A 26,992-nucleotide genomic window follows, 5' to 3' on the forward strand; every position below is an offset into this window, starting at 1 on the left:
GTTCTCCCAGAAGCCTTTGGAGCTAGCTTCCACCTTTAATCACCTCACAGCTGAGCATCAGAGAGGTCAGGCCTTTCCCCAGAGACACACAGCCTCTCTGTTGCAGAGTGGGATGGCGGCCTGCTAGGGACTGCTTCAGAATTTTTCTATCCTGTTTTGTGTTTTGATTAAAGTAGCCCAGGCTAGACAGAAGCATTGGAAACATCCGAGGGGGTGAAAGCTTAAAAAAAAAGAAAAGAAAAGAAAAGAAAGAAAAGAAAAGAAAAGAAAAGAAAAGAAAAGAAAAGAAAAGCAACTCTATAAAACATACACAAAGTGGTTTTTCAACTGTGGTGTGCCCCGGGGAAAGAGAGGGACGCTATCAGGCGGCTTCTGACTTGGTTCCTGATGGAGCAGTCACATTTGCTGAAAGCCTTGCATCTGGCTGACACCGACACTTAAACCCTGTTTCCTTTCCCACAGCAGGGGACCAGCTCACCCCTGTTGCCATTTTATAGCTGGGGAAAGTTATGCTCAGAGAGGTTAAGTAACTGGCCTGGGGTGGGGTCAGCGGGCCACACAGCCTGTAAATGGTGAGCTTAGATTTGAAGCCAGATAGCCAAGTCCCCTTACAATGCTGCCCTAGTTTCTCTGACTCTGTTCTGGGAGAGGCTTGACCCAGCAGACACCATGTTAGCTCAGAGCCCCTCGCTCTCTCCCCAGATCCTTCTCCTCCCACCATCTCTCTATGGCTTCCATCATGGTGGTCGACACTCCAGGCTTTCAAAATCCTCGGCACCAGGGCAAGGACCGGGCGGCCACCTTCCAGGAGCTGTGTTACAATTATGCCCAGGAACGTCTGCAGCTGCTGTTCTACCACAGGACCTTTGTCTCTACTCTGGAGAGATACAAAGAGGTGTGTGTCAGCTGGGCTGGGGCCTCCCAGGCCTGTGCACGGGGGTGGGGGGCGTGTGGGGGTGGGGGGGTATGGGGGTATGGGGGTGTGGAGCTCCACCCTAGGTGGCCTGATTGGCCTACAGAGCGCCTTGCTGCCTCAGACGTGGCTTCCTCTACCTCTGCCTTGGGGCAGACAGCCCCTCAGGAGCCGCTGCTGTGTGCAGACACAAGGCTGAGCGCTCCCTCTGGAGGACAGCAGCCATTTCTAACAGAGAAACAGGTATATGCTCTGAGCTACACCCCATAAGCCATTTTACTTGTGAGCCGCCCAGGGCGCAGTTGCCTCTGAAAGGTCCCTTTCTTTATATTCCCATGCTGGCTTTCTGAGGAGACACACTCAAGCCATCAGCACAGAGGAATATACAAGCCACAGTAGACAACTAAGAGAGATGACCACCCTGTGTGTCCACCAGCTGGGTGACAACAAGGTTGGGACCCCAGGTGCTCTTCCAGCAAGTGCCCAGGGCAGGTGACAGATGCAGCCATCTTGCTCTCTGTCGTATAACCGGTGCAGGAATCCCAGTCATTCCTTGGGCTGCGCCCAGCATGGATCAGACATGAGTAATTATGGGTTGGAGAGCCTGACTCTAACTCTGGCAGATTGGCTGTGTGGCCTTAGAAAACTGAACCACCTTCTCTGACCCTTGATTTCATTCCATGGAAAACCAAGACCGATACTTGTATATCTGTTATCAGTGGGGATAGTACATCTATAGAATAAACTGCCTTGAATCCTTGGCACCAGAGACCTTTTTGCTATTGCTCGTACGTCTCTTTGGTCTGGCTGTGGCACTGGCGCCTGTGGGCCACTTCTGGGTACATGCACATTTTACGACAGTTTTAAAACAAACTCTGAAAGAAAGGCTTACTTACTAGTGAGGGAGCCTTCCCTCCATTTCCCAACCACTGAGCTTACAGAGGGGATTAATGGTTACTTCCCACGAATTTCAGGAAGGCATTCCTGTGCCCTTTGACCTCCCAGAGTCCTCCCCGGGAACTACAGTGGCTGTAGTGGATCAGAACCCCTCTCAGGTAAGAAGGGACCCAGGAACTTGGGACTCTCTCATGAAACCACAGCATACACAATGCTTTGAGATGCCCTCTCTCCAGGCTCTGTGCACCTGGATCCCCCAGGGATGGGTAGAGATGTTGACGGGTGTGGGGTGTGGACATGGAAACACCCTGGGCCTGTGACCCAACAGACTCAGCTCTGTTCTGAAGAACAACCTTATGACAGACATGCATGAGCTGATCAGAGGCCTTGTCAGGGGCTCCAGCAACTCCCACCTGAAGCCATCAGGATTCTGCTGAAGATGCAGAGGCTTGAGGGAGGGAACAACCTCAGAGGCAGGCAGGTGTATGTGGGAGAGGCCTCACACACAGACATCTCTCCCAAGCTCACATCACCTCGGCTCACCCTTGCCTCTGACCTTTGACCTGTGACCCTGATTTATTTACTTATTTATATATTTATTTCGTCCTTCTCTTTTTTGGTGTGGAAGTTCTGAGGCTACAGAGCAGTTCAGGCTTAGCCGGTTTGGTCTTGGATTCCTTCAAGCCCATCTTTTTGCTTCTCTCAGCCTCACTCTGTCCTTCTCCAAAGTGGGTACAACATGTTTCTCTGAGTAGGCATAACCTCATGGAAGTGGTGTACAGAGAGCAGTTGTCACTGGGTGTGAGCGGAAGCATCCTGTCAGTGGTGCTGCTTCTGCTGTAGGAGATGGCATGTTGTACTCCTTCATCCTGTCTCCTGCTGACCAAGGATGGTTGCCATGGCCCCTGCTGGTCACACTGTGCCACCATCCCCAGGAGGAGCTTTTTCCTCCACAGTCCTAAGGTGTGGCTCTGTGCCAAGACTCCTGTTAGAAGGTCTAGAGTTATTTTCACTACAGGCTTTCTTATCTGTCTATCTGGAAGGGCCCTGAGTTGTGGCTTCTGAGGGCCTCTCCTGAGGATGACCCAGCTGTCCATCTTAGCCCCAGTGAGGACATCCAAGGGTTCTCTACGCTTTGCCCCTGGAACCTTGGATGTGTCCCTTGCCTTCTCCAGCTTTGGAGATAGAAAGGCCACCAGAGCACCAAGTTCTGGGCATCCCAGGGCCCCAGTCACCCGGGGCTGGCTGATGTTTCCATGCCCCATGCCCATCACCCCTCAGCCCACTGTTTTCTAGTCACCAGGCTTCCCTCATGTACCAGTGCAAACACACAGGTTTCCCGGAAGGTTACTATGGCTAGTTTTAAAATGCCATGTCTGCTATTGGACTGAAGTTCATGCTCTCTAAAATTTTCCTCGAGTGCTTGTCTCTTTAAATTTATTCCCTGAGATCTCAGTATAATGAAATACCAAGACTTCTAAGAGAGAGTGGTGGGGACAGGCTGGCTACACACACACACACTCCAGCTTCCTGTGTGTGTCTGGGGAGGAATTACAAGCAGGCACACCTTTCTTAAATGCCCAAGGCAAACCCTCTGGGGAAGACCTTTCCAGACTCCATTTGACACATGGGAAACAAGGCTCAGAGGGGTACTGTGGTTGTCCAAGGTCATCTGGAGTTAAAGATGGAGACAGAGAGGATTCAGACCTTTTGCAAATGGTGTTTGGCTTCAGTACTAAGAGCAGGGTCTGAACAGGTTCACAGGTTCCACTAGACATGCTTCCTCCAGAGGGCTGGGAAGAGGAACCCAGAACTGACTCTCGGCGTATACCTGATCTCCCACCAGGTCCACTTACCAGCTGGAAGAGGTACTGAGGATGCTGGAGGCCTCTTCTGGGTCTTGGATGAAGAAGTCCGAGTGGAAGGCTCCAGTGACAGTGTTGTACTTGAGCGCCTGCGCGCAGCCTTTGAGAAGAAGGAGGCCGGGACTGAAGGTACGGGAGGTGGGGGTGGGGGTGGGGGTGGGGCCCGAGTCCTGCCTTGGCTTGGGAATCTGTCTGTGCCCATGAGGAAAGGCTCTGAGTTCTCTACTAGGCTAGCACAATGCCTAGGTCTGTTTCAGGAGATTACAAACATGTGCTAACTTCTATTGAATACAGGGGGTGGGAAATCAGGTTAAATACATGTTTGCATAGACACACATACATCTGTGAGGTAGGCCTATATATTAGTAACATATTCTGTGTGTGTACATTGTAACTAAGATAGTCTACCTGTGTGTACATGGCAACTAAAATAGTCTCCCTGTGTGTACATTGTAACTAGCATAGTCTCCCTGAGTATACATTGTAACTAACATAGTCTCCCTGAGTATACATTGTACCTAACATAATCTCCCTGAGTATACATTGTAACTAACATAGTCTCCCTGAGTATACATTGTAACTAACATAGTCTCCCTGAGTATACATTGTAACTAACATAGTCTCCCTGAGTATACATTGTACCTAACATAATCTCCCTGAGTATACATTGTACCTAACATAATCTCCCTGAGTATACATTGTAACTAACATAGTCTCCCTGAGTATACATTGTAACTAACATAGTCTCCCTGAGTATACATTGTAACTAACATAGTCTCCCTGAGTATACATTGTAACTAACATAGTCTCCCTGAGTATACATTGTAACTAACATAGTCTCCCTGAGTATACATTGTAACTAACATAGTCTCCCTGACTATATATTGTAACTAACATAGTCTACATGTGTGTACATTGTAACTAACATAGTCTCCCTGTGTACACGTTGTAATGCTCATAAAGCAGGATTGCAAGTGCATGTGCAGTATCTGGGATGCACACATGCACATGCCTGCCACAATATGATGTAATTAGGGAGGTCCCAGAGAACCTGCCCCCCCATCATGCTGTTTAAACCTGTATCCTTCCAAACTATGAAGCTAAAAGACTCTTTTTTAAAAATATGGGACCCCATCTCAGGCTGTGAGCATCAAAGTGGAGCAGAACACAATAATACTGATCTCTCTGCTGTTCCTCTCTGCTGAATAATACTGTTCCTCTAGCATTCCATGTATGTCCCTGTCCCCAAAGACTGTGTACTCTCAGTTCTGTGCACCAGGGCACTCTTCTGCCACACCTTACCACATTGGGTGGACTTCCTCACCTCCTTTGACTCTTGGGGATCCTCTGTGACCATCACCTGTGTTAAACAACACCCCCTTGGTATCTGTACTACTGTCTCTTGCACATTTACTCTTTGGCATATGGATTGTCAGAAGTATTTGGGATGGATGGATAGATGGATGGATGGACAGATTAGGCATCTGATATTACATACTTTTGCATCAGACACACCCATTTCAGGGTAGGCCATCTCCTTGGTGATGAGAACTGGGCTGGTCCCCTCACAGAGGCAGCCACAACAATCACCCTGGTATGATAAGGTGCTCAGGTTCTTGACACAAAACGGATGAATATGTGAAAACTCCATGGCACATATCCAAAGAAATGAAATTTGCAAATACAGTGTCATCTCAGTCCAGACTTTAAAGCAACAGAGACTTGAGGTAGGGTTGGAAGGAGAGGCCTCCCTGTAAGGCGTGGCTGGGCTAGAAAGGGACCCGCTGAGGTCTAGGAACCTCTTTTCCACTAGGCTTGACTGTCCAATCCCAGACACTCTGAGCAGGATGCTCCAAGGCCCTCTTCTCCCAGAAGGAGATGTCCTTTGTCTTAAATGGGCCACAATAGGAACATTAACTCAGAGATGTTGGTTAAAGGACTTTTATACCTATAGGGTTTTCTGATGAGCTCTGAGCTCATAAAAACAATCCCTAGGATGGGTGCTATGACTGGGTGTCCTCCCACGGGCTAGTGAGCCTGCCTTAGTCACTGTTCTAGTGTTGTGAGAAGACACTACGACCGAGGCAACTCCTATCAAAGAAAACATCTAATTGGGGCTGGCTTGCAGTCTCAGATCTTTAGCCCATTGTCACCATGGTGGGGAACATGACGTTCAGGCTGACATGGCACTGGAGAATTAGCTGAGAGTTCTGCATCTGGATCTGTAAGCAGCAGGAAGAGAAAGTCTCTGGGCTTGGAGTGAGCTTTTTGAAACCTCAAAGGCCACCCCTGCCTCACTGTGACACACCGACAAGGCCACATCTCCTAATCCTTTCAAATAGTGCCACTCTCTGGTCATGAAGTATTGAAATCTATGAAACTTATGAGGACCATTTTCATTCAAACTGCCACAGAGCCTAGGGTGGAGGAATCCCCAGGGAATTTGTGTCCCTGGATAGTCATATTCTATGAATTTTGTCCCAGAGGTTGAACAGAAAGGGCTGAAAAGACCCTGCCTGGAGATCCAGCCTTATGGGAGATAATGAAAGACTGAAACATTACAAGATAAGACTCTATCTTTCAGACATGTCCATCCATCCTTTCATCCATCCATCCATCAACCCACCCACCCACCCACCCATCCACTCATCCACCTACCCACTCATCCATCCATGTATCCATTCATGCATATATCCATGCATCCATGTATCCATCCATGCATCCATGCATCCATCTATCCATGTATGCATGCATGCATCCATCCATTCATCCATCCATCCACTCATCCATCCATCTATCCATCCATCCATCCATCCATCCACTCATCCATACATCCATCCATGCATCCCAAATGCTTCTGACAATCCACATGCCAACCATGACACTGAACAGTAAGGACAGAGACAAACGCTTTCTGAACTATCAGCGGAAGGTTAGCTGTCATGGAGTGGTGGCGCTGCTGCCGTTGTCTGAGTGAGTCACATGTGCCAGGAGCTATCTAAATGTTTCATGCATCCTTTGACCCTTCTCCACCTTGGGAAATATGTATTATTTAAGCCCCACTTTTCAGACCAGGGACCTAAGGCTCAGAGACTCTGTGGCTTGGCTCCCTCTTACAGTAATACATTCCAGGCAGTCTGAATTCCCTCTAACCCCAAGGCCAAGTCATTTGTGTTTCTGATCCTGTCTTTCGTATCCAAGAGTCTGGCTTCAGCATCTCCCAATGGTGCCTTTGTTTGACTCACAGCACTTGAGATGGTTTTAGTCTGCACATGGATACATATTTTAAAGTATTTAGCAGATACTTATCTCTGTGCGCGGTAGGAAAGAATTCGTGCTTATACATATCAGGTTCATGGTCAAGTGTTTCTTTTTAAATGAAAGTGCTTATAAAAATGTGAGTTGGTTTAAACAAAAGTTGATGTAAATCACAGCCCAGGTGACAGCTTATAGGAAATTCACAAAGACTGTGTGTTCTGTGATGTTTGGGCCAAATAGGTATCTGCAGCTTAAGAATACAAAAAGGAATAACTTTTTTTTCCTGGAAGTAATGTATGCATCTCACAAATGTGGAGACTGTTTACCAGGAACAGACAGCTTTACCTATCTAGAAATCCATTAACTATTTTTAAAATGTGTGGTAGGGCATGCAAACAGGATGCATATGTTCCTGACAGACCCCCAACACACACTACCATCTTTTTCCAGAACGCCCCTCGATGCGGACCTGCGAGCAGCCCCTTCAGTGTGAGCTTTTCCACCAGCTGGGAAGGGACCCTGTGCGCTATGACCTCACAGGCTGGCTTCAAAGAGCCAAGCCCAACCTCTCAGCCCTGGAGGCCCCGCAGGTCCTGCACCAGTCAAAAAGGTGAGCCGACCTGGGTGTGGGACAGGGCGGGGCATCGATCCCTACCCTACCGCTGTTTCCGTTTAGCAGTGATCCAGTAAGCAAGGGCGGTCTAGAAACCCCATTCTGTCTGCAGCAGAACGAAGGCCATGACTCCAATTGCAGTAGCACAATGTCTCCCCTGGGGCGGAGGAGACCCAGCAGCAGAGCAGAGCAGAGCAGGCTTTCGGGGAAGTCGGCTCACAGCTAAAAAGCTGTGTCTTCGCATTTTGGCTTTCCACCTTTCATTAAGTATCTGAGAGATGATGTGCCTGGAGTAACTTTTATGGACATCCTAGAACCTAGGGGCTCGTAAAACCAAAATGATATGTTTTGTAGCAGTAGGGAAAGCTCTCTGCACTCCCGACTCGCTTGTCCCAGAAGCACTGGCGCGAGGCCCTGAAGCAATCCAGACTCCACTTCTAGGTTAATAGAAAACGCTCGCTGTGTGAGGGGGCGTGAACCTCTCAGGTTCAGTGGGGGGGGGGGGGGGAGGGGGAAACCAACTGGGGCGGAGCCTGGCATGGGGAGAGAGGGAGGGGCTGGCGTCTCCATTGAGCAGCCAGATCCGGAAGGAGTGTATGCCCACTGCACACTGCGCCCCATCCTATCACTCTTCAGAGGGACGTTGCAACCATACCTCCATTTTGCAGATGGAGAAACAGACATCCCCAGCGGTGAAGTTCCTTGCCATTTGACCACTGAGTCAATTGACTCTCCTGTCAGAGCTGGGATACAACCTAAACCCACCTGATGCTCGGGGAAGCTACCAGCATCTCAGGATCTTATGATCAGAGTTCATGGAAACCCCAGACCCAGAAGGCCATGGGAGTTCATAGATCTTGCAGAGACCCAGACTGGGAATATGACCAAAGGAGGGTTAGTGAATGGGGATCTAGGATCCTAGAGGGACAGTGAGCAGTCTCTCTCTCTCTCTCTCTCTCTCTCTCTCTCTCTCTCTCTTTCTCTCTCCCACCCCATGCCTTCCTTTACGGTAAAGTCAAAGCCACACCAGGCAGAAGACTCAGCAGGCCCGCTCTGCTTCTTGGGCAGAGGATGTGTACGGTGTGCTTCAGAGCCCTCCCACTCCTATGGGAAACCCTGGGCTGTCCCCACAGCATGAGACATGAGCATGCTGGCCACACTTGTGTGTTTATTATAAAATTTCTGTGATGTGAAGCAGCAGGTGGTTTCAGAAGAAGCGTGGGTTGCAGCTGTCTCTGTGCATGCCTCGGGGTGTTGTAGAGTCCCTTCCTGCTCTGAGACCAGGCAGCTGAAGCCAAGGGAGGGATATTGAGTCAGGAAATGGTGGGACAGACTCTTACTGACTGGGTAAGCCTGGGTCTCAGCACCAGAGCAACAGCTGGAAGCCATAGCACCACTGGCCATAAATCCTATTGGAATTTTCTGCCAGTGTGATGATGCATGCTTTTAATCCCAGCATTCCAGAGGGGAGGCAGAGGCAGGTCTATCTCTGTGAGTTGAGACCATCCTGGCCCACGTAGCTAATTCCAGGCCAGCCGGGTCTCACAGCAAAAGCAAAACCCCATTTCAAAACAAAAAACCACCAAATAAACAAACCTTAAAATAACCTTTTGGGTTTGTTGCAGCTGGTTACCTACAGAGCCTAACCCTGGAGACCGAAAGAACAATCCCCGCTTGATCCCAGGGTGAGGGTCTGTAGTCAGAGCTTCAGCGAGCCCACCAGGACTGTGTTCAGGTCTCTAGGGCTTCACCTACAGGCTCAAAGTCTTTCTGAAGGTTGTGTGTTCCTCAAGCTATAGCCTGATCTCCTGGAGAGAACATGGGACTTGCCCAAGGTCACATGAGAAGTGGAGAGGCAGAGGTCTCCACCCACCGTCCACCACATCAGGTTGGGGTGGGGTTGGGAGCACCTGCCTTCTCCACCCCATGCTCATGGCTCCTAGTGCTGACACTTGACATCCTGGTCAGTCCCTGCTCTGATCACACTGTGTGCTGTGCCGCTGTTGATCCTGCCATGGGCTCATGCTTTTAGTTCACGGGAGCACCTCAGGTTCACGGGAGCACCTCAGGTTCCCGTGAGCAGGCATGCCCTGGTCTAGATCATGAGTCTTTAGGGCTGTGGCTCAAGTGGAACCTGAGCTTTTCGATCATGGGGAAAAGTCCCTGAATGCCTCACGGGGAGATAGAGCGGGTGGCGCTGGCAGGTACCAGGCTCTGGACCTGCAGCTCCATCCACTGGAACAGCATCTGCCTCTATTTTTTTTTCCCTGAAAAATTTTGATATATTATTGAGAATTATGGTGAAGGATTATGTGGAGTCACTTTCTTGACTCCCTTGTGGATTGCTCTATCTGATGGATTGGATGGCGACCACAGGGTAGCACGTAACACGCTTTTGAGTCCGTTCTCACCTTCTCTACCTTCTTCTCTACCTTGCTACCCCTCCCCCGCCATTATTCCTCTTTGCTCCCAGAGGGATTCAAGTCTACTGTCTTGCAGTCAGCACACATATGCAATCATATGTCTCTATCTAGTCCGGGACCCACAGACAAGAGAAAGCAGTGGTTCTGTCTTCCTGAGATGGACCAGGGGTCTTCTAATGTGATTATTTCCAGTAACGGCTACTCTTGTGCAAGTGGTCTGACTTCGTTCTTCATTGTGGCTAAGGAGGATTCTGCTGTGAAATAAGCCATGATTCTTTATCCATTCCCCCATTCCTTTGTTGGACACTTAGGTTGCCTCTGTATCTCTGCCTTTCAGCTTGGTTTCATGAGGGAGCATTAGGGAACTAAGTACCCTCCCTCGCTATGCCTGTTGGAAGAGGCCAGTTGTGGGAAGGCTCAGGGAAGGTGGGGACCGCTTATGTGAGCCTTGGCATCTCATTGTTAATGTGTAGCAGTGAATCACGCAGTCAGTGCCTACTGTATACTTGGCGTATTCTAGGAATGATTAACACGGCTGCTCCTTCAGGATATGGAAGGCTTTGTAGACGGCCACGAGGGAGATGGTCACAGACAGGGGAAGAGAGAGATGCTGAGGAAGGAGACAGTGTTTCTGAGACAAAGGCTCCGTAGACAGGAGCGTTGTCAATAGAGGGGCTTATGCCTTCCTCCCACAGGGGTGAGCTTCAAAGAGAGTCCCCTGCAACCCCCCCCCCCTCTCTCTTCCTCTCTAGGGAGGAGCTGCAGAGCCTCTTCCAGGCCCGGGCCAAGCTACCTCCTGTGTGCCGAGCAGTGGCCGGACTTGACGGTACCTCCCAGCAGGCTCTGCACCGGAGTCGCCTGGTGCGGAGAGCCTTTGCCAGCAGTCTTGCCGCGGTGAAGAGGAAGGCTCCTTGTGCCCAAATCAAGCTGCAGATGGTGAGTGGGCTAGGCTCCCAGTGACCTGGGCTTACGTGCAGGCACCACCACCCCGTCAGGATGCTAGTGACAGGGACCACCACCCTGTCAGGCTGCTTAGTTCTACCATGCCCACCAAATACAGCAGCAGGGTTTTCCTTCATTCTGCTGAGGAGAGCATGAAGGCTCTGAGCCTTTGGGAAGTGTAGCCATGGCCACTCTGAGAAGTGACTTTCCCAGGTCCAAGGCTAGATAGCCTTGGGTATTTGGTGTCAAGCTGTGGACCTTCAAGTATACCTCCTTGTCTATACTAGCAGACTAGTTACACCTACTGTTCTCCCTGAGTCACCAACTCTGGTGGGATGCAGGCAGCAGGATCCAGCACAGATATATACATACGTATATATACATATACATATACATATACATATACATATACATATATATATATATATACACACACACACACACACACACATATATACACACACACATATATATGTATGCATATATATATGTATGTATGTCTATCTGGTTTATATGTATATGTGTACATATATGTATATATATGTATATCTATCTGGTATATATGGCTATGTGTATGTATATATGTCTGTGTAAATGTATATGTATATGTGTGTGTGTGTGTGTATTCCTTAAGCTGTTAACAGAACGCAAGCTCTAAAGCTCTACTTCCTAGTTTCCAGTCATGGTAACTATGGTAACTCTACTAGGGGTGACCTGGGCCCTTCACTAGCCTCTCCTATGCCTCAGTTTCCCCATCTGCATCCACAGGGGCTGTTATAAAGGCCTCTCTTTTCCCTGAGCATAAACCAGTAAATACAAGGTCCTGGATGCGAGACACAGCGGGTCCCCAAGGATGTGCAGGCCAGGCTGACTGTGTGCTTGGGGAATGTGCAGATCCCTGACTGCTTCCCCCTGAGACGACGGCTCTGATTCCTTGTGTGCTTCTGTTCCAGGATGCTCTCATCAGCTTGCTGAGGAGGTCTCGGCTGCATTTCATCCACTGTCTTGTGCCAACCGCACCGAAAAGCAAGGCTGGGCAAAGGAGTCCATCACCATCACAGCCCAGTGGGGACCAAGGTGTAGCCAATGAGCCTCCTGCTCTGGACATCCCAGCACTGAGGGTTCAGCTCGCAGGCTCTCATATCCTGGAGGCATTACGACTGCACAGGGCAGGTAGGAGACAGCTGGGAACAGAACACCGTGTTCTGATGGATCCCACTGTGTGCCAGGCAGCCATAGGACAGGAGCACCTACTATGTGCCAGGCAGCCCCAGGACAGGAGCACCTACTATGTGCCAGGCAGCCACAGGACAGGAGCACCGACTATGTGCCAGGCAGCCACAGGACAGGAGCACCGACTATGTGCCAGGCAGGCACAGGACAGGAGCACCGACTATGTGCCAGGCAGCCACAGGATAAGAACACTCATTATATATTAGGCAGCCACAGAACAGGAGCGCCCATTATGTTCCAGGCAGCAATAGGACAGGAGCACCTACTATGTGCTAGGCAGCCATAGGACAAGAACACTCATTACATGTCAGGCAGCCACAGGACAGGAGCACCCACTATGTGCCAGGCATCCACAAAACAGGAGCACCCATTATGTGCCTCGAGCTATGTACACAGTGAGGAAAGTTGCATCTACCCCTCATTTTACAGATGAAGCAACTGAGGTTCAGAATGCTGTCAGACCCCTCAGGGTCACAGTGCAGGGACAAGGCAGGGCCTGAATGTGAATCAGGTCTCCCCCTACTCCTCATTTGAGGGAATGAGGTCAGCCTAGATGCAGAACTAACACTCATCAGGGGAGGTCATGGCTGCCTTCACTGGCTACTTAGCTTCTGCCAAGTGCAGCTGGGTGGCAGAGAGGCGGGAAGCCTGGGGTTGTGCAGAGGAGAGGGTTTGGATCTGTTTGGTGTGCAAGCCCGTGCCTGTGGTGTTCCATGTTGTGATCACTGCAAACCACATGTCAACACACACACACCACACACACACACACACACACACACACACACACGCACACACGCACGCACGTCAGCTCAGGCAGAGGAAGACAAACAATGTCATAGGGGAAAAAAGGGAGTTCACAGCTGGCAGCCAGGCCCCACAGCAGGAGAGCTGCCTGACTCATCACAGACTCTGTTGCACCATAGAGCATGTATACATGTGTGTATGTATGAGAGTGTGCCTGTGTGTGTGTGTTTATGAGCTTGTGTGTATGCATGCGAATGTGATGTGTTCATGTCTGTATGAATGTGTGTGTGTCTGTTGTAGTATGCTGTGTTTGTGATAATGTGTTTATGTGGTGTGTGTGGTATGTAAGTTTATGATGTACGATGCATGTGTATGGTATGATGTGTGTAGTGTCTCCTGTCTGTGCACAGTACTTTTCTTGCCCCATAGATTATATGAGAAGCAGGATACCTTGGGCAGTGTACAAAGGCTTTAAACACAGCTCCCTATGGGACACTAGAGAGAAAGGTATGTGGGGGGGGGAGGGAGAGAGGGAGAGAGAGGGAAAGAAGGAGAGACAGAGAGAGGGGGAGAGAGGGAGAGAGACAAAGAGAAACAGAGACAGAGAGAGACAGAGACAGAGAGAAACAGAGATAGAGTGACAGGGAGAGACAGAGAGACAGAGATGCAGAAAGACAGAGAGAGACAGAGGGAGAAGGAGAGAGACAGAGACAGAGACATAGAGAGACAGAGAGAAACAGACATAGAGAGACAGAGGGAGAGAGACAGAGACAGAGAGACAGAGATGTAGAGAGACAGAGGGAAAGCGAGAGAGACAGAAAGAGACAGAGACAGAGGGAAAGCAAGAGAGACAGAGATAGAGAGACACACTCACACACAGAGTGGGGGGATGCTGCAGTTTCCCAGAAGGCCTTGCTGGGGAGGAAGTCTGTACAGAGAACCCCCCGGGGCAGGGACATGTGAGCAGCAGCCAGCTCGGACTCGGCACTCACGCACCAGAGCTCGCTCTGCCTGTGTCTCCCCACCCGTGACTGGCCTGCTCTGCCCCCAGGTTACGCTGAACACATGGGGCTCGCTCAGTTCCGCCGTCGGTTCCAGGTGCTGGACCCTGCACTGCAGAAGAAGCTTGACTTGGTCTCCGAGGGACTGGATGAAAGGAAGGTGCGTGCAGTGGATCGTGGGCAGGAGGAGGCCGGATGCTCCCCAGGGGCCACAGAGCCTGTTCCATGTGCATGGCCCGAGGGGCAGATGGACCAGGAGGGACCCCAGAGGGGGCTGCAGAGAGTAGTGTGCAATTCGACTCAGACCTCAGCCCCAGACTCCATCCTACCAACAATGTCCTTGAGACCATCCTTACCCAGAATGCCCTCCCGAAATCTGCATGGGCATGAAAGATAAGAATAAGAGGAAACAGTATGGTTTGTCGTGTGTCCAACCTCACAAGGACTGTGAAAGCACAATACGCAAGGAGACTGAGCCCCCAAGCCCTGAGGTGGCCTGTGGGAATGTTTGAGCAGTACATCACATGAGGATGTAGTGAACAGGCCATCTCAGGGCCTTTGCACTGGCTGTCCTCTCTCCAGGGGACATTCTCTGATGTCACCTTTGCTAACCTCAGCTCAGGGACACTCATTCCAGGCCCCTCTAGCTCCAATGTCTCAGTGTTCTGTGTCTTTAACTGAAATTAAGTTTTCCAGCAAGTACTCAATAATTTTACCCAGGTGTCTGAATAAACAATCATGTGTTCAGTGTGTGCACACATATATGGATGCAGACACACATGGGCACACGCACAGACACATGCTAGTGTGCACATATACACATGTCCACATGTGCACAGAGACACAGACATACACACAGACACACAGACACAGATACACACACACACACACACATACATACATATATACATACAGAGACACAGGTACATGTATAAGCACATGCTTATGTACACATACATACATGTGCACATGCACACAGACACATACACACATAGATACACACAATACACATATATACACATACACATATACTTAATACACACAGACATACAGGTAGCACAGACACATGCTTATGTGCATATACACACATGTACACTTGCACACAGAGACATACAGACACACAGAAACCCTCAGACACACACAGACACCCTCAGACACACACATATATGCATATGCACATGCTCACAGACACACACACACACACACACACACAATCTATCCCCATTCTTTCACCCTGCCTTCCTGTCTCCAGTCCTGCTCCAAGCCCATGAGGCCTCACCTCAGTCCTCACAGCTTCCTCTCCAGAGTGGAGCTGCCCGTGGAGGATGGCTGGGGCTCAGTGGTTAGAGATGCCCGGTGCATCTATGGGACAGCCTGCCCTGAGAAGCAAGTACACTCAGTCTCTTAGGCAAATGGGTCTGTTGAAGATGAAGCGAGTTTCGGGCCCTTAGACGTGAATTCCACAGCCACCCATGGGCTTGTTCCTTGAAATCCGGAGTCTATATTCTGGGGGAGGGTTGTTTGGAACATGTGGGCCTCAGGGCCAGTGAGATATGTGTGACTTTCCATCTGCCTCAGTCTCCTCACCTTTAAAGTGGGAGCAGTGGCTCCGGGGCTCTGATGATAAGATGCTGTAGATAGCCGATGTGCCTCACGCAGGTCCTGGCATAAGAAGAGGCTTCACGTGTGTTATCTGCCTCTGACAACTGCAGTGGCCAAGGTTGAAATTCAGCATCTTTCAGGGTTAAGACTCTTCACAGCCGCACAGAACCATCACTTCCCCCCTCCCTTGAGAGAGAGAGAGAGAGAGAGAGAGAGAGAGAGAGAGAGAGAGAGAGAGCACCCAAGTGTACTTGCAATCCTTCACACTGCCATCCCTAGTGAACCATGAGGCTTCAGGGGTAAACATCGTCACAGTCTCAGGTCCCTTGGTTTCAGTCCTCTGTACCAGGGACACAGGTTGCCCCCAGCAGACAGACACAGCTCCTTCTGTGGGATCTCTTCCATTGGAGTGAGAGTGAGCTGCCCTCTCTCTGTTTGGCACCTCACTTTGGAAGCCCCACAGTTTGCTTTGGATCTAACCCAGTTAGCGTCTGGGGTCCTTTTTTCATGCTTGATCGCCATACAGACGGTCCACAAAGCTGGAAACGGAGCAGGCTGGGGATGTGGGGGAGCTTCCTGCAGGGGCGATGGGTGCAGCGCATGGCAGTGTTTGGACTTTGGACGAGTCAGCAGGATTCTGCAGCAGCTAAGCCGAATCCACCTCCGTCCACACACATTCCTGGCCCCAGAGAATGGAAAATTACCAGTGCGGTGGACTTGGCTGGGAGAATTTTTTTTCTTCTTATTCTTTTTCCTATTTGTTCACAAATTTCATTTGCTGGGGCATAGAATTTTGGTGGCAAAGAAAGAAAAACACCATCCTGCCTCTTATGAAAAAGCTAATAAATATTCATTTGTCAGGCAACGTGATGGTCCATAAATTATACATGAGCGTGTACTTGTGGGCAAGCCGGCAGGCTCTGCACACAGAGTGGTTAAGACCTCAGGATCCAGCGAGACAAGTCTGACAGCTAAGAAAGGTCAGTGTTGTGGTTAGACACTAGACAGCAGCAGACAGGATCCTTGTTAGGGTAGAAAATGGGCCCTAGCAAAGGCCCCTTGCGCCTGACATGTGCTGTCTTTGCATGCTGTCCTGGTTCTGCAGAGAGACACTCTGCTCTCATCCTGGGTGCTGGGCACCCTCACGCTCACATCATAAAATAGTTTTCTGGTGTTGGGGTGCACACCTGTGATCCCAACACTAAGGGGGTAGGAGCAGAAGGATCAGGAGTTTACACTCACCCTCAAGGCACAAGGTGAGTTACCATCTCCAGGATAAAGCCTTTTTTTACTCTGCAGCGGCAGCTGAAGCAGGACTGTAGAGCCAGGCAGAAACCAGGTTTCAAACCTCCACTCTCATCTGGGTCCTTACACAGAACCTTAACAATAATTATTACAATGCTATCAGTTAAGAGCACTTGCTGTAATTGCAGATGACCCAAGTTGACTCACCACACCCTGTAATTCCAACTCCAGGAGCTGGCTTCCATCACACCTGTCTTTGTTACATGGTGCACATAAACTGTCATAGGCATAAACATCTGCCATGAATTCATTAAAAGCACGGTGACAATTGTGGCTGTCCCACTCTTCTTGCTGTGAGGACTTGATGAGAAGCCACTTAAGGGGGAAGTCACAGTCATGGCAGAGGAGGAAGGAGGTCGTGGGACAGCCCATATCCAAGGCAGCATGGCCAGAGGCTGCTTGCTCAGTATCCGATAATCACCTGTATTCAGGCTTTCCGCAGTTGGTGGGGAGCTGTCCACACTTGGTGTGCTGAACTTGCTCTGGAAGTTAATCCCTCACCTTCCCTGCACACTGTGAGTCCTTGCCTCTGGATAGCTCTTTGCCTCACTACATACTCCTTCTCCAGCACACAAGTCCACTCAGGGAGGGTGTTTGCTGATGCGCCTCTTTGCCACCTGCTGCTTACAGTCAGGACCCCGAATGTTAAATGGAGTCTTCTGTCTTTAACCGTGACCGGTCAATGTGTGAGGGGGTGGGGGGGATTCGTGACTTCAAGATGAGCTTTAGAGCTGGAGGCTTTGGCTTCAAACTGCATCTCCTCTGTGCCTTGCTATGGATGTATGCCCCGCCCCCATAGCTGGCAGATGTCTGAACAAAGGCACGGTCAGTACAGCCACCCAGCTCAGCCCTGGGTTTTTCTCAAGCCCTTGCAGCCCCATGTGAGACTCCAGTCTTGGTTCTTCCTGACTACATCCTCCTCCAACATCCTCGACAGAGGAAGCCCTTGACGGAACTCTGGGGCAGGATTTTCACATCTAATTGATCTATCAGTTATTAAGAGACAGGTGTTAGCACCTCTGGCTTTCTTACTTTTCTCTATGTTGTTACTTTCCCTCCATATTCTGCTTCTCACACCTTGGGGCTCTCTGCCTAGGTGCTAAGAAGGTACCTGGCTGGCTGGTGGGTTAACCCTTTCATCACCGGACATATCCCTCTGTGTCTGTAGCAGTGGCCTTTTGGTCGTAGCGACGGCCATGTCTCTCGCGTTATCATTGGAGGGGTGTTGCTTCTTTCTGTTCTGCCCCTTCCACTGGGCTCTGGACTGAATCTCTTTGATGCGGTGAGCCACTGTCTGATTTACCTTGTCCAGGGTCTGTTGTTCTTCCTCCATCTGAGAAAGATGTCAGTGTTTCAGAGATGATAGAGTGTGTCTTCATTCACCAAGATCCCTTCAGATTACTATTAACCTAGTTCTAGCAGAAGAAAGCTTTTGTTCCACAGACCCGCCCCCTCCTGATTCCTCAGAGCCATTGTTACATGTACACAAACCCATTAGTGCAGCTTCATATATTTTACTTAATCTCACGTCTTTTTAATTCACTTAAAATATATTTTCATAATATTTTAGCTTTTGAGGCAGAGTCTTGCCATGCAGACCTCATTATCCTGGAACTCGCTCTGTAGACCAGGCTAGCCTCTAAATCAGAGATCCCTGCTTCTGCCTCCTGAGTGCTGGGTTAAAGGTATGTGCCACCACACAAGGCTTTATACTGTTTTCAAATTCTTTCTTGTTTATGCTTTCTGCTGTTCTCCGGTCTTTAAAGGTTTGAGTCAACATTTCCTGCAGCCTTGAATCAGAATACAGAATCAGGTAGCACCGACTTCCCAGCCTGTGTGCGTGTGGGTGGGGCTTGGTTTGGGAGGACTGGGAGCACAGCTCTGTAAGGTATTGATTGATAAAGGGCTTTCTCCTCCTGGCATCTTTACCATGAAGTTTCTCTGCCTTCTGGGCTTCATTACTCAGGGTCCCGTTTGCTTTCCATAACTGTGACAAACACCATGGATTAAAGGAATGTAGAGAAGCAAAGGGTTACTCATCTTCTTGGTGACTGTCTGTCACAAGGCAGACAGGGTGGGGACTCAAGCAAGACCTTTAAGAGTTGGAACACTGCTCATTTCTCCCTGGTCTCTCTCTCTCTCTCTCTCTCTCTCTCTCTCTCTCTCTCTCTCTCTCTCTCTCTCTGTCCCCCCTTCCCTTTTCCCTCCCCCTCCCCCATCCTCTCCTCTCCTACCTTTCCTATACTACAGTCCAGGACCACCTTTCTAGGGAATGGTGACACCCACAGCGGGATGAGCCCTCTCCCTTCAATGATCGATCAAGGAAGCATCCACAGACATGACTGCAGGCTAATGTGGACGTGACCCAGGGGATCTCTCCACTGTGGTTCTTTCTTTCCAAGTGACCCTGGTTGTGTGTGTCAAACAAGCCCATCATTGTTAGGCTGACTGCTTTTCTCTGGCATGTCCAAGGCTCTCTGCCATGCGGAGTTTATTTTTCTTGCTGCCACAGGCTCTGCTCTAACCTCCTTGGTTCCTCATCTTCCGATGAACTCACCGAGCTCCTGGGAGCTCCGGACAGATTTTATTTATCTGAAGGAGCACAATTTGGGAACGTTTTAAGCTGTAAGGGTCCATCCTGTTCTCTCCCTCTCCTTTGATGCTCTATCGTGCAGACTCCCGCTCTGTTCTGTTGCCAGGTGTGATTAGTTTGTTAATATTTATTTATTATATGTGAGTACACTGTAGCTGTCTTCAGACACACCAGAAGAGGGCATCAGATCTCATTACAGATGGTTGTGACCCACCATGTGGTTGCTGGGATTTGAACTCAGGACCTTTGGAAGAGCAGTCAGTGCTCTTAACCATTGAGCCATCTCTCCAGCTTGTGTGATTAGTTTTTTATTCTTAGCTTTCCGTGTTATCAGGCAGTTCCCTCGGAAACCACTCCCAATTCACCATCTCACCTGTGGTGAAGTTTTATGTCCAGCGATTTGATTTCACAAATGAAGAATTTCCACTCGTGGTTTTTAAGTCCTTTTTTATCTTTACATCTCTTTCCTGGTATTTTACATCTGATGTTCATTAATACATCCTTCTTTGGGTGTTGTGGGATCAAACCCAGGGCCTGCCATGGAGATGCCTAGAGCCTGTTCTGTCTTTTTAGTCATTAAGCGGCACTTTCTTCAGGTCTCTGAACAAATCTATGGTGAATGCTTGGGAATCTGTGCGCTAAGTCCACATTCTGAGAGTTTCTGCCCCTGATACAAGTTATGATATCCGAGAGGGGAGGATGAGATGGAGACAGAGACAGAGAGACAGAGAGACAGAGAAAGACACAGAGAGACAGAAAGATAGAGAGATGGAGACCGGAGAGACATAGAGACACAGAGAGACAGAGACAGAGAGATTCTATTGACAACTGGACGTCTTAGACAATGACCTTTAGGCATGGGTCCTTCTTAACCATCTGGTGACTTGACTCACCTAGCATGAGCCCCTGGTGTCTCTGTCTGGCTTTTACAGCCTTTGGTTTTATTCCAGGGCCTGGCTCCTCACCACTGAGAACTGCATCTGCATCCATCTTCCGGGTCTGCAGAAGTTGTTCTGGGTGGTATTTCTATTTTACCAATGAGTCTTGGCTCAGTATGGATAGCTGTCTACACCTGGACCACCATACACTGTTCCACTGTCTGACTCTGTCTGTTGTCTCTCTGTGCCCAGGCCCATGGCTTGTGTTCTTGCCTTTAGCTTGGAACCAGAAACCAAAGGTACCTCAAGCCCACTGGCTGTTCCATATGGGCTCTACTGCTTACCTCGTTCAAAGCCGCCATCTTAGCTGTGACTGACTCTCTGCTGCTGCTGCTGCTGCTGAGCTCCCAGTGCTTCTGACCCATCTGGGGTATAGGTTAGCCATGCCGTGCTCTGTAGATGTGAGACTGTCCTAGCTGAGAAGCTGCTGCTTTCTTGGTGTGACTTGCCTGGTGGCTCCCCTGCAGAGTCAGAGCTGGGTAGGATTTGGGGAGCAGAGATGAGAGACTCCAGTCAAGATGGCTGTCAGCCCCCCACTGCTCCGACCCAGGCTTTTTAGCAGGACCTGCTGCTTCTCATTTTGTTGAATCGTTTTGTTCAGTGTGTCAAGAGTTGAATTTGTTCTATTATGAAACTGTAATCATTGTTACAATGGCTGTGCAGAGCAGAGAGGGGGTGGGGATGGTCCTTGCTCTGCCATTTTGGAAACATCTCTCTTGTGGGCCACTCCTATGACCTCTGTAAGTCCCCTTTCTTAAGTCCAGGTGTATGACCCCAGGTACTGAGGCCCAGAGGCAGGAACTGCTTGCCCAGGGCCACACAGCCAGTGAGTGGAGGATCCAGTCTGGGTACCAGTATCAGAGGGTAGAGAGCAGATTCACGAGCCGATTCCTGGGTACTCCAACCTCCTCTCCTGGACCAGGATTCTCCTCGTCACACTGGACCCCTTGTCACATCGGCTCTTCCACAGACACACGAGGCTCATGTCTCAGTACGGACCAGTGGACCCCACATGCTGGGGTTAAAGGCATGCGCTACCATGCCTGCCGAAGGCGTGCTTCTTTGGAGTAAAGTGGCCACTGTTTTACTCACAGACTGTCATTCCGTACTGAGACCTGAGCCTCGTGTGTCTGTGGAAGAGCCGATGTGACAAGGAGGCCATTCTGCTCAGCGACCTGGATCTCTGCCACATTTTTTTTTTTTAAAATAACAGGCTGTTGGACAATGATTGCATTGTGTTGAACCAAATTGAATAATTGATATTGGCTTAAACAAAGAGCATTTCCGTACGGTTCTATCTCATATTAATATTAATGGAGATAACAAAACAGCAATTAAATAATTAAATGCAAAGTCATCAACAAACTCCTTTTCCTATTTGCTCAATGAAGCCTCCCTGGGGGTTTTAAGGTCTGGACAGGGTCGTTAACATCATTCCAATGCTGAGAAAGAGATGGGAGACACACTACACACTTGCTCTTTGTCAGCTGGACCAGTGTCCTCTCACAGGCCTCTCTCTGGAGTCAGTAAAACAGAAGGGCTTTTTTAGGGTCAGTATTCCTGCCCACATCTGAAATATTCTAGGAAAATCAATGTTGCTATATTTTTTTCCAACCCAATTACCTGGTAGAAGAAATCTCAACTCAATCAGTAACAGTATAAGTTATAAGCCTAGATTGGGCAGATCTCCCACTACACTACTCTATTCCCATCTATGTTATCCCATAGAACTTGTGGTTTCTCCAGGCCACGAGCTTCTCTCCAGCCTCCCCGTCCATCTCTGTAGCTCCTCCCCCCTCTCCCCTTCCCCCTCCATCCTCTGTAGCTCCTCCCCCCTCTCCTCTCCCCTTCCCCCCTCCATCCTCTGTAGCTCATCAGTGGGGAGAAGGTTCACAAGGCAACTCCTCATCTGCAGCCCCTTTGAGGAGTGGAGTTAGCATCAAAATACAAGCCCAGGGCTCTCCACAACAAATCAAAAGCTAAAGAGGAGTCCTCCATTCTTAATGATGCTGAGCGCACAGTCAGACATCGTCTACACAGTCAGGCATCGTCTACACAGTCAGTCAGTGTCTACACAGTCAGGCATCGTCTACACAGTCAGGCAGTGTCTACACAGTCAGGCGTCGTCTACACAGTCAGACATCGTCTACACAGTCAGGCAGTGTCTACACAGTCAGGCGTCGTCTACACAGTCAGACATCGTCTACACAGTCAGTCAGTGTCTACACAGTCAGGCGTCGTCTACACAGTCAGGCAGTGTCTACACAGTCAGGCGTCGTCCACACAGTCAGGCAGTGTCTACACAGTCAGGCGTCGTCTACACAGTCAGGCAGTGTCTACACAGTCAGGCATCGTCTACACAGTCAGGCATCGTCTACACAGTCAGGCATCGTCTACACAGTCAGGCAGTGTCTACACAGTCAGGCATCGTCTACACAGTCAGGCATCGTCTACACAGTCAGGCAGTGTCTACACAGTCAGGCATCGTCTACACAGTCAGGCAGTGTCTACACAGTCAGGCAGTGTCTACACAGTCAGGCGTCGTCTACACAGTCAGGCAGTGTCTATACTGCTGCTGAGACTATGTGGGCCTTCTTCTTTCTTGTTAGATCTTTTCCCAGGGTTGTGCTCAAGTGGAAAGCTTCAGGCGTGCGTTGGCAGCCAGCTTTCTTGGTGTGATGACCGTAGATCATGTGCTAGGTGAGGCCCCACTCACAGCTGTAATTTGCTCTCCCATCTTTTTAAAAGGAGCCCGAGGGAGGCTGCTACAGTAAAGTACTGGCCCGAGATCTCTTTATGTTTGAAGAGAATCAACCTGATCCCAGGTGGATGCATCGCCAAGTCTAATTGTTTGAGTCGGGGGTCTTTCTGGGTAGCCCAGACTGACCTGAAGCTTACAATCCCCCTGCCTCAGCATCCCAAAGTGCTGGGGTTAACCCAGACCTGTCCACCCTCTGTTCAAGCACACACACTGGCCTTTGCCTCCGAAACAGACTGAGACAAATGTTTCTGGCTGGGATCCCGCATCCTCTGTCCCTTTTACTTTCAGCCAGTTTTTACCATGCTTTTCCTCCTGTGCAGAGAGAAGAGATGTTATTGGCTTTATGAGCCTTGGCTACCTACAGCAGCTCCCTTGGAACGTTTCTTTGGGGCTGAAATGTAATAAATGAAACCATTCAGATTTGGGCGGAGTGTGGCGGGAGACTCTTCCAGGTCATCAGGAGAGGAGGTTGATTGTGGTCTGGGACTAGATTTTAACATGCAGTTCTAGGGGCTGTCTCAGGTATCTATCCCATGGTGCCCTTGGCCCGGGGGTGGGGTGGGAGGGTGGGGGCAGGGCTAAGTGTTCCTTCTTCTCTTGGGTCTTGCAGTGACCCTCCAGATGATAATGATAGACTTTCAGACTGTTTGTGGGTGGAGGACACATGGTAGTGTTGGGAGTGGGAGTGTGATGGCGGTTGTACGGGGTGGGGCAATCTGAGGGGGCAGAGTCTAGCAGGTTGTTGCAAAGCTCTTTGGCAAGAGGAAGATTCCCTTGGAATTCATCTCTGCCTCCTCCAAAATCTCTGAGGAAATTAATTTGTCCTGCAGGGAACTGCCTCCCTCCCTCCCTTCCTTCTTTCCTTCCTTCCTCCTTCCTTCCCTCCTTCCTTCCCCCTCCTTCTACTTCCCCCCTCTTTCTTTCCTTCCTCCCTTCCTCCCCTCCCTCCCTCTTTCCTTCCTTGCTTCCTTCCTCCCTTCCTCCCTCCCTTCCTTTCCTCCTTCCTCCCTCCCTTCCTGCCCCCCCTCCTTCCTTCCTTCCTTCCTCCCTTCCTATTTCCTTTTTCTCTTCCTCCTTTCTTCCCTCCTTCCTTCTTCCCTCCCTTCCTGCCCTCCCTCCTTCTTTCCTTGCTTCCTTCCTCCCTCCCTCCCTACTTCCTTTTTCTCTTCCTCCTTCCTTTCTTCCTTCTTTGCTTCCTTCTTTTCTCCCTTTCTTTCTACCTCTCCATTTCTCTCCCTTCCTCTTTCCCTCCCCTTCCTCTTTCCCTCCCCTTCCTCTCCCTCTCCTTCCTTCTTTCCTTCCTTTCTCCCTCCCTCCCTCCTTCCTTCCACCCTTCTACCTTTCCTTACTTCCCCTCGTCATAATCATTAAGCCCTCACTATATGCACAAGTCAAGGTCTTAGAGCCATGGAGAGAAGAGGAGATGACAGCCACAGGCTCCCTGTGCGACCCAGGTCAGAACAGATGGGCACAGTTAATGGATGGCCACCCTGTCACAGATTCAGATATCCTGTTCTCTGCACCAGCTACCCTATCATTACTTCCTGAGTCTTGAATCTTCTATGGGATGACCGTGGTGTAGAGATGAAACACTTGGGCCTGGTGGAGGTCCCAGTGGGATGCACTGCATGTGGCAGGGGCCCGGGACCACCTCCTCTCCATGCTTGCCCCTCCAAGTGGGGGGGGGGGCTCCGCCTCTCCCCTGCATCCTGCCGAGCAGTAAGCCTGACCTCCAGCTTGTCTCTCTCTTCTTCCTCCCCACAGGCAGTAGAGGAACTCTTGCAGACCCTGGATCTGGAGAAGAAAGCAGTGGCCGTGGGGCACAGCCAAGTGAGTAAAGTCAGCCGCCGTTCTTGAGGGAACTCAGCTCCCACTTCTCATCTCACCTGGTAGCGCTCTGAGTCTCCCTTCCCTGGGCTGCAGGGGACACATGATTTCTGTCCCTGTCATTCCTCTTACAAAGTCAAGATAGCACAGTGTCCCATGTGACACCAGAGATGTCATTCTTAGAGTTCCTAGGCCCAGGAGACTCAAGAGTCTGGAACGGTTGACACCTGGGTCCTTAACCTTCTGAGCTCCAGAAGGAAGTGTATGCATCCGGAAGATGTTCTCAGACAGAAGGGCGCAGGCAGGAGAGTACCTGTTTGTGCAGTGGTTTACTTGGCAGAACAAAGAAAGCACTCCAGAGAGAGATTAGAGTGGGGCTGCCCTGAGATCGTGCATCTGAAAGAAGTGCTTATGGATATTTATGAAGCAGGTGCCTTATTCATGAAGGAGAAGGAACCTTTCTCTCTCTCAAGTCTTCCTTTATGGCTGTTTCCTTTCAAACTTTCCACAAAAGGGAAATGTGCGAGCCATGATCTGATGACATCAGCCTTCAGCAAAATGCCTGACCAAAGCAAGAAAGAGTTGACTCTGGCTTATAGTCCACCATGGCCTGGTAGTAGGAACACTCTGAATGGTTCCGTTGCATGGGCAGCCAAGATGCTGAGAGAGAACAGGAAGTGTAGCCTGGCTATAATGCCCGCCCCCAGTGATGTACTTCCTCCAGCAAGGCTCCACCCCTAAAGGTTCTACAACTTTCCCAGCAGCTGGTGAGGTCTAAGTGTTGGAGTTAGGGTGAGGTGCATTTCAGATCCAGGCTGTGGTATAGACCCTTAATAGCGCACACCTGTGGGTGACACCCAATAGCAGCATCCTCTAACTACGAAGGGACACTGCCTATCAGCAGACAGCTTCCAAGATACATGTGGAGTTTTCCTCTGCTCCCTTGTGTCTAACTGCACATCTGCCACATATCCCATATCAGAAGGAAGCGTGCTTCTTCAGATGTGGTCTCCTACTGTGTCCTTTGCAAGTGACTGTCACATGGCCCTCCCTGTCTGTCCACTGCTATCGGAGGTGGACGGAGGAATGCCCAAGAAGAGTGTGGCTGATCTGAGGAGAGAGATACCACATTCCAAACGGGGTTGAAGCTTAACGCTCTTCCCCATCTGCTGAGATCTTTACAGAAGATATCTGTGCTTCCCCAGCATGCTGTGCACTGTTGGTTTTCAAGAAAGGAAACATGGTATTGTAGGGTTTCTAAAGTCTTTGACTCCAGAACCCTCGGTCTTCTGTTTTTGTGTTATAATTAGTCATTCACAACTCTGGAAGCTGTCTGGGGAAGTGACCACAGGGTTTCAAACTCAAAACCCATGTTGGTGACTGGCAGGACGTCAGACATAAACTCAGAATCAAGACTGGAGAGGGTGCAGACAAGAGGGGTGGAGCCCCACCGCCCCATCAATCTCAGATCGGCCACCATAGCCAGCTAACCTGACAGGGCAGGCCCCTGATGGCAGGCGCTCATGTGGCTCTGGGGAAGGGCTCTGCTCTCCCCACAGGCACTGTAGTCATGGAGTCCTCCCACAGAAACGCTCTCCTTGGTGAGCTCAGACATCATCCCACTACCCACTGCTCAATAACCTATTTTAAACACCCTAGCATCTCTGGCCTCTGGTTGAAGCTGCGGGTCACCCCGGGTGCCCCCACCCCAAGTCCTTTGCACATGTTTCTGAGAGAATACATTGTGTACTCCTGGGCTCTCACCACAAGCCGCAGACTTCCAGACGGCTTCATGTTTTGAGACTGTGCTCTGGGGAGCTAGCTCATTTCTAGAGATCCACAGGGAGCTAAGGCCGGAGTCCCCAGGTCCTCCCTGCATGCTGAGGTCCCGCGGGTGGACGGTGGGCTGGAGAGCACGCTCGTGCATGGACCCTCGGTCTTGACTCTAGGTGGGGGTAGGTTTCCTCGGTTCCACCCCCCTCATCTCTCTAGTCCATCCAGAGCAATGTTACCCGAGAGCTTGCACAAACCCCAAATCCTCAGAGTCTGCTCAGACCTGCCAGAGCAGACTGCAGGA

General features: G+C 50.1%; 1 protein-coding gene across 1 annotated transcript in view; it reads left to right on the forward strand.

The window, feature by feature from the left end:
• Positions 1-26,992, forward strand: part of Myo18b (myosin XVIIIB) — a 191,649-nt gene that overhangs the window by 36,264 nt on the left and 128,393 nt on the right. Inside the window, exons 14-21 of the mRNA XM_052167649.1 lie at positions 703-895; positions 1,888-1,968; positions 3,657-3,804; positions 7,384-7,543; positions 10,722-10,905; positions 11,865-12,084; positions 13,940-14,049; positions 24,853-24,918. Of these exons, the coding sequence (XP_052023609.1) occupies positions 703-895; positions 1,888-1,968; positions 3,657-3,804; positions 7,384-7,543; positions 10,722-10,905; positions 11,865-12,084; positions 13,940-14,049; positions 24,853-24,918 (1,162 nt within the window). The remainder of the gene's footprint in view (positions 1-702; positions 896-1,887; positions 1,969-3,656; positions 3,805-7,383; positions 7,544-10,721; positions 10,906-11,864; positions 12,085-13,939; positions 14,050-24,852; positions 24,919-26,992) is intronic.

This window comes from Apodemus sylvaticus, chromosome 22 (genome assembly GCF_947179515.1).
Source record: "Apodemus sylvaticus chromosome 22, mApoSyl1.1, whole genome shotgun sequence".
NCBI classification, from domain to species: domain Eukaryota; kingdom Metazoa; phylum Chordata; class Mammalia; order Rodentia; family Muridae; genus Apodemus; species Apodemus sylvaticus.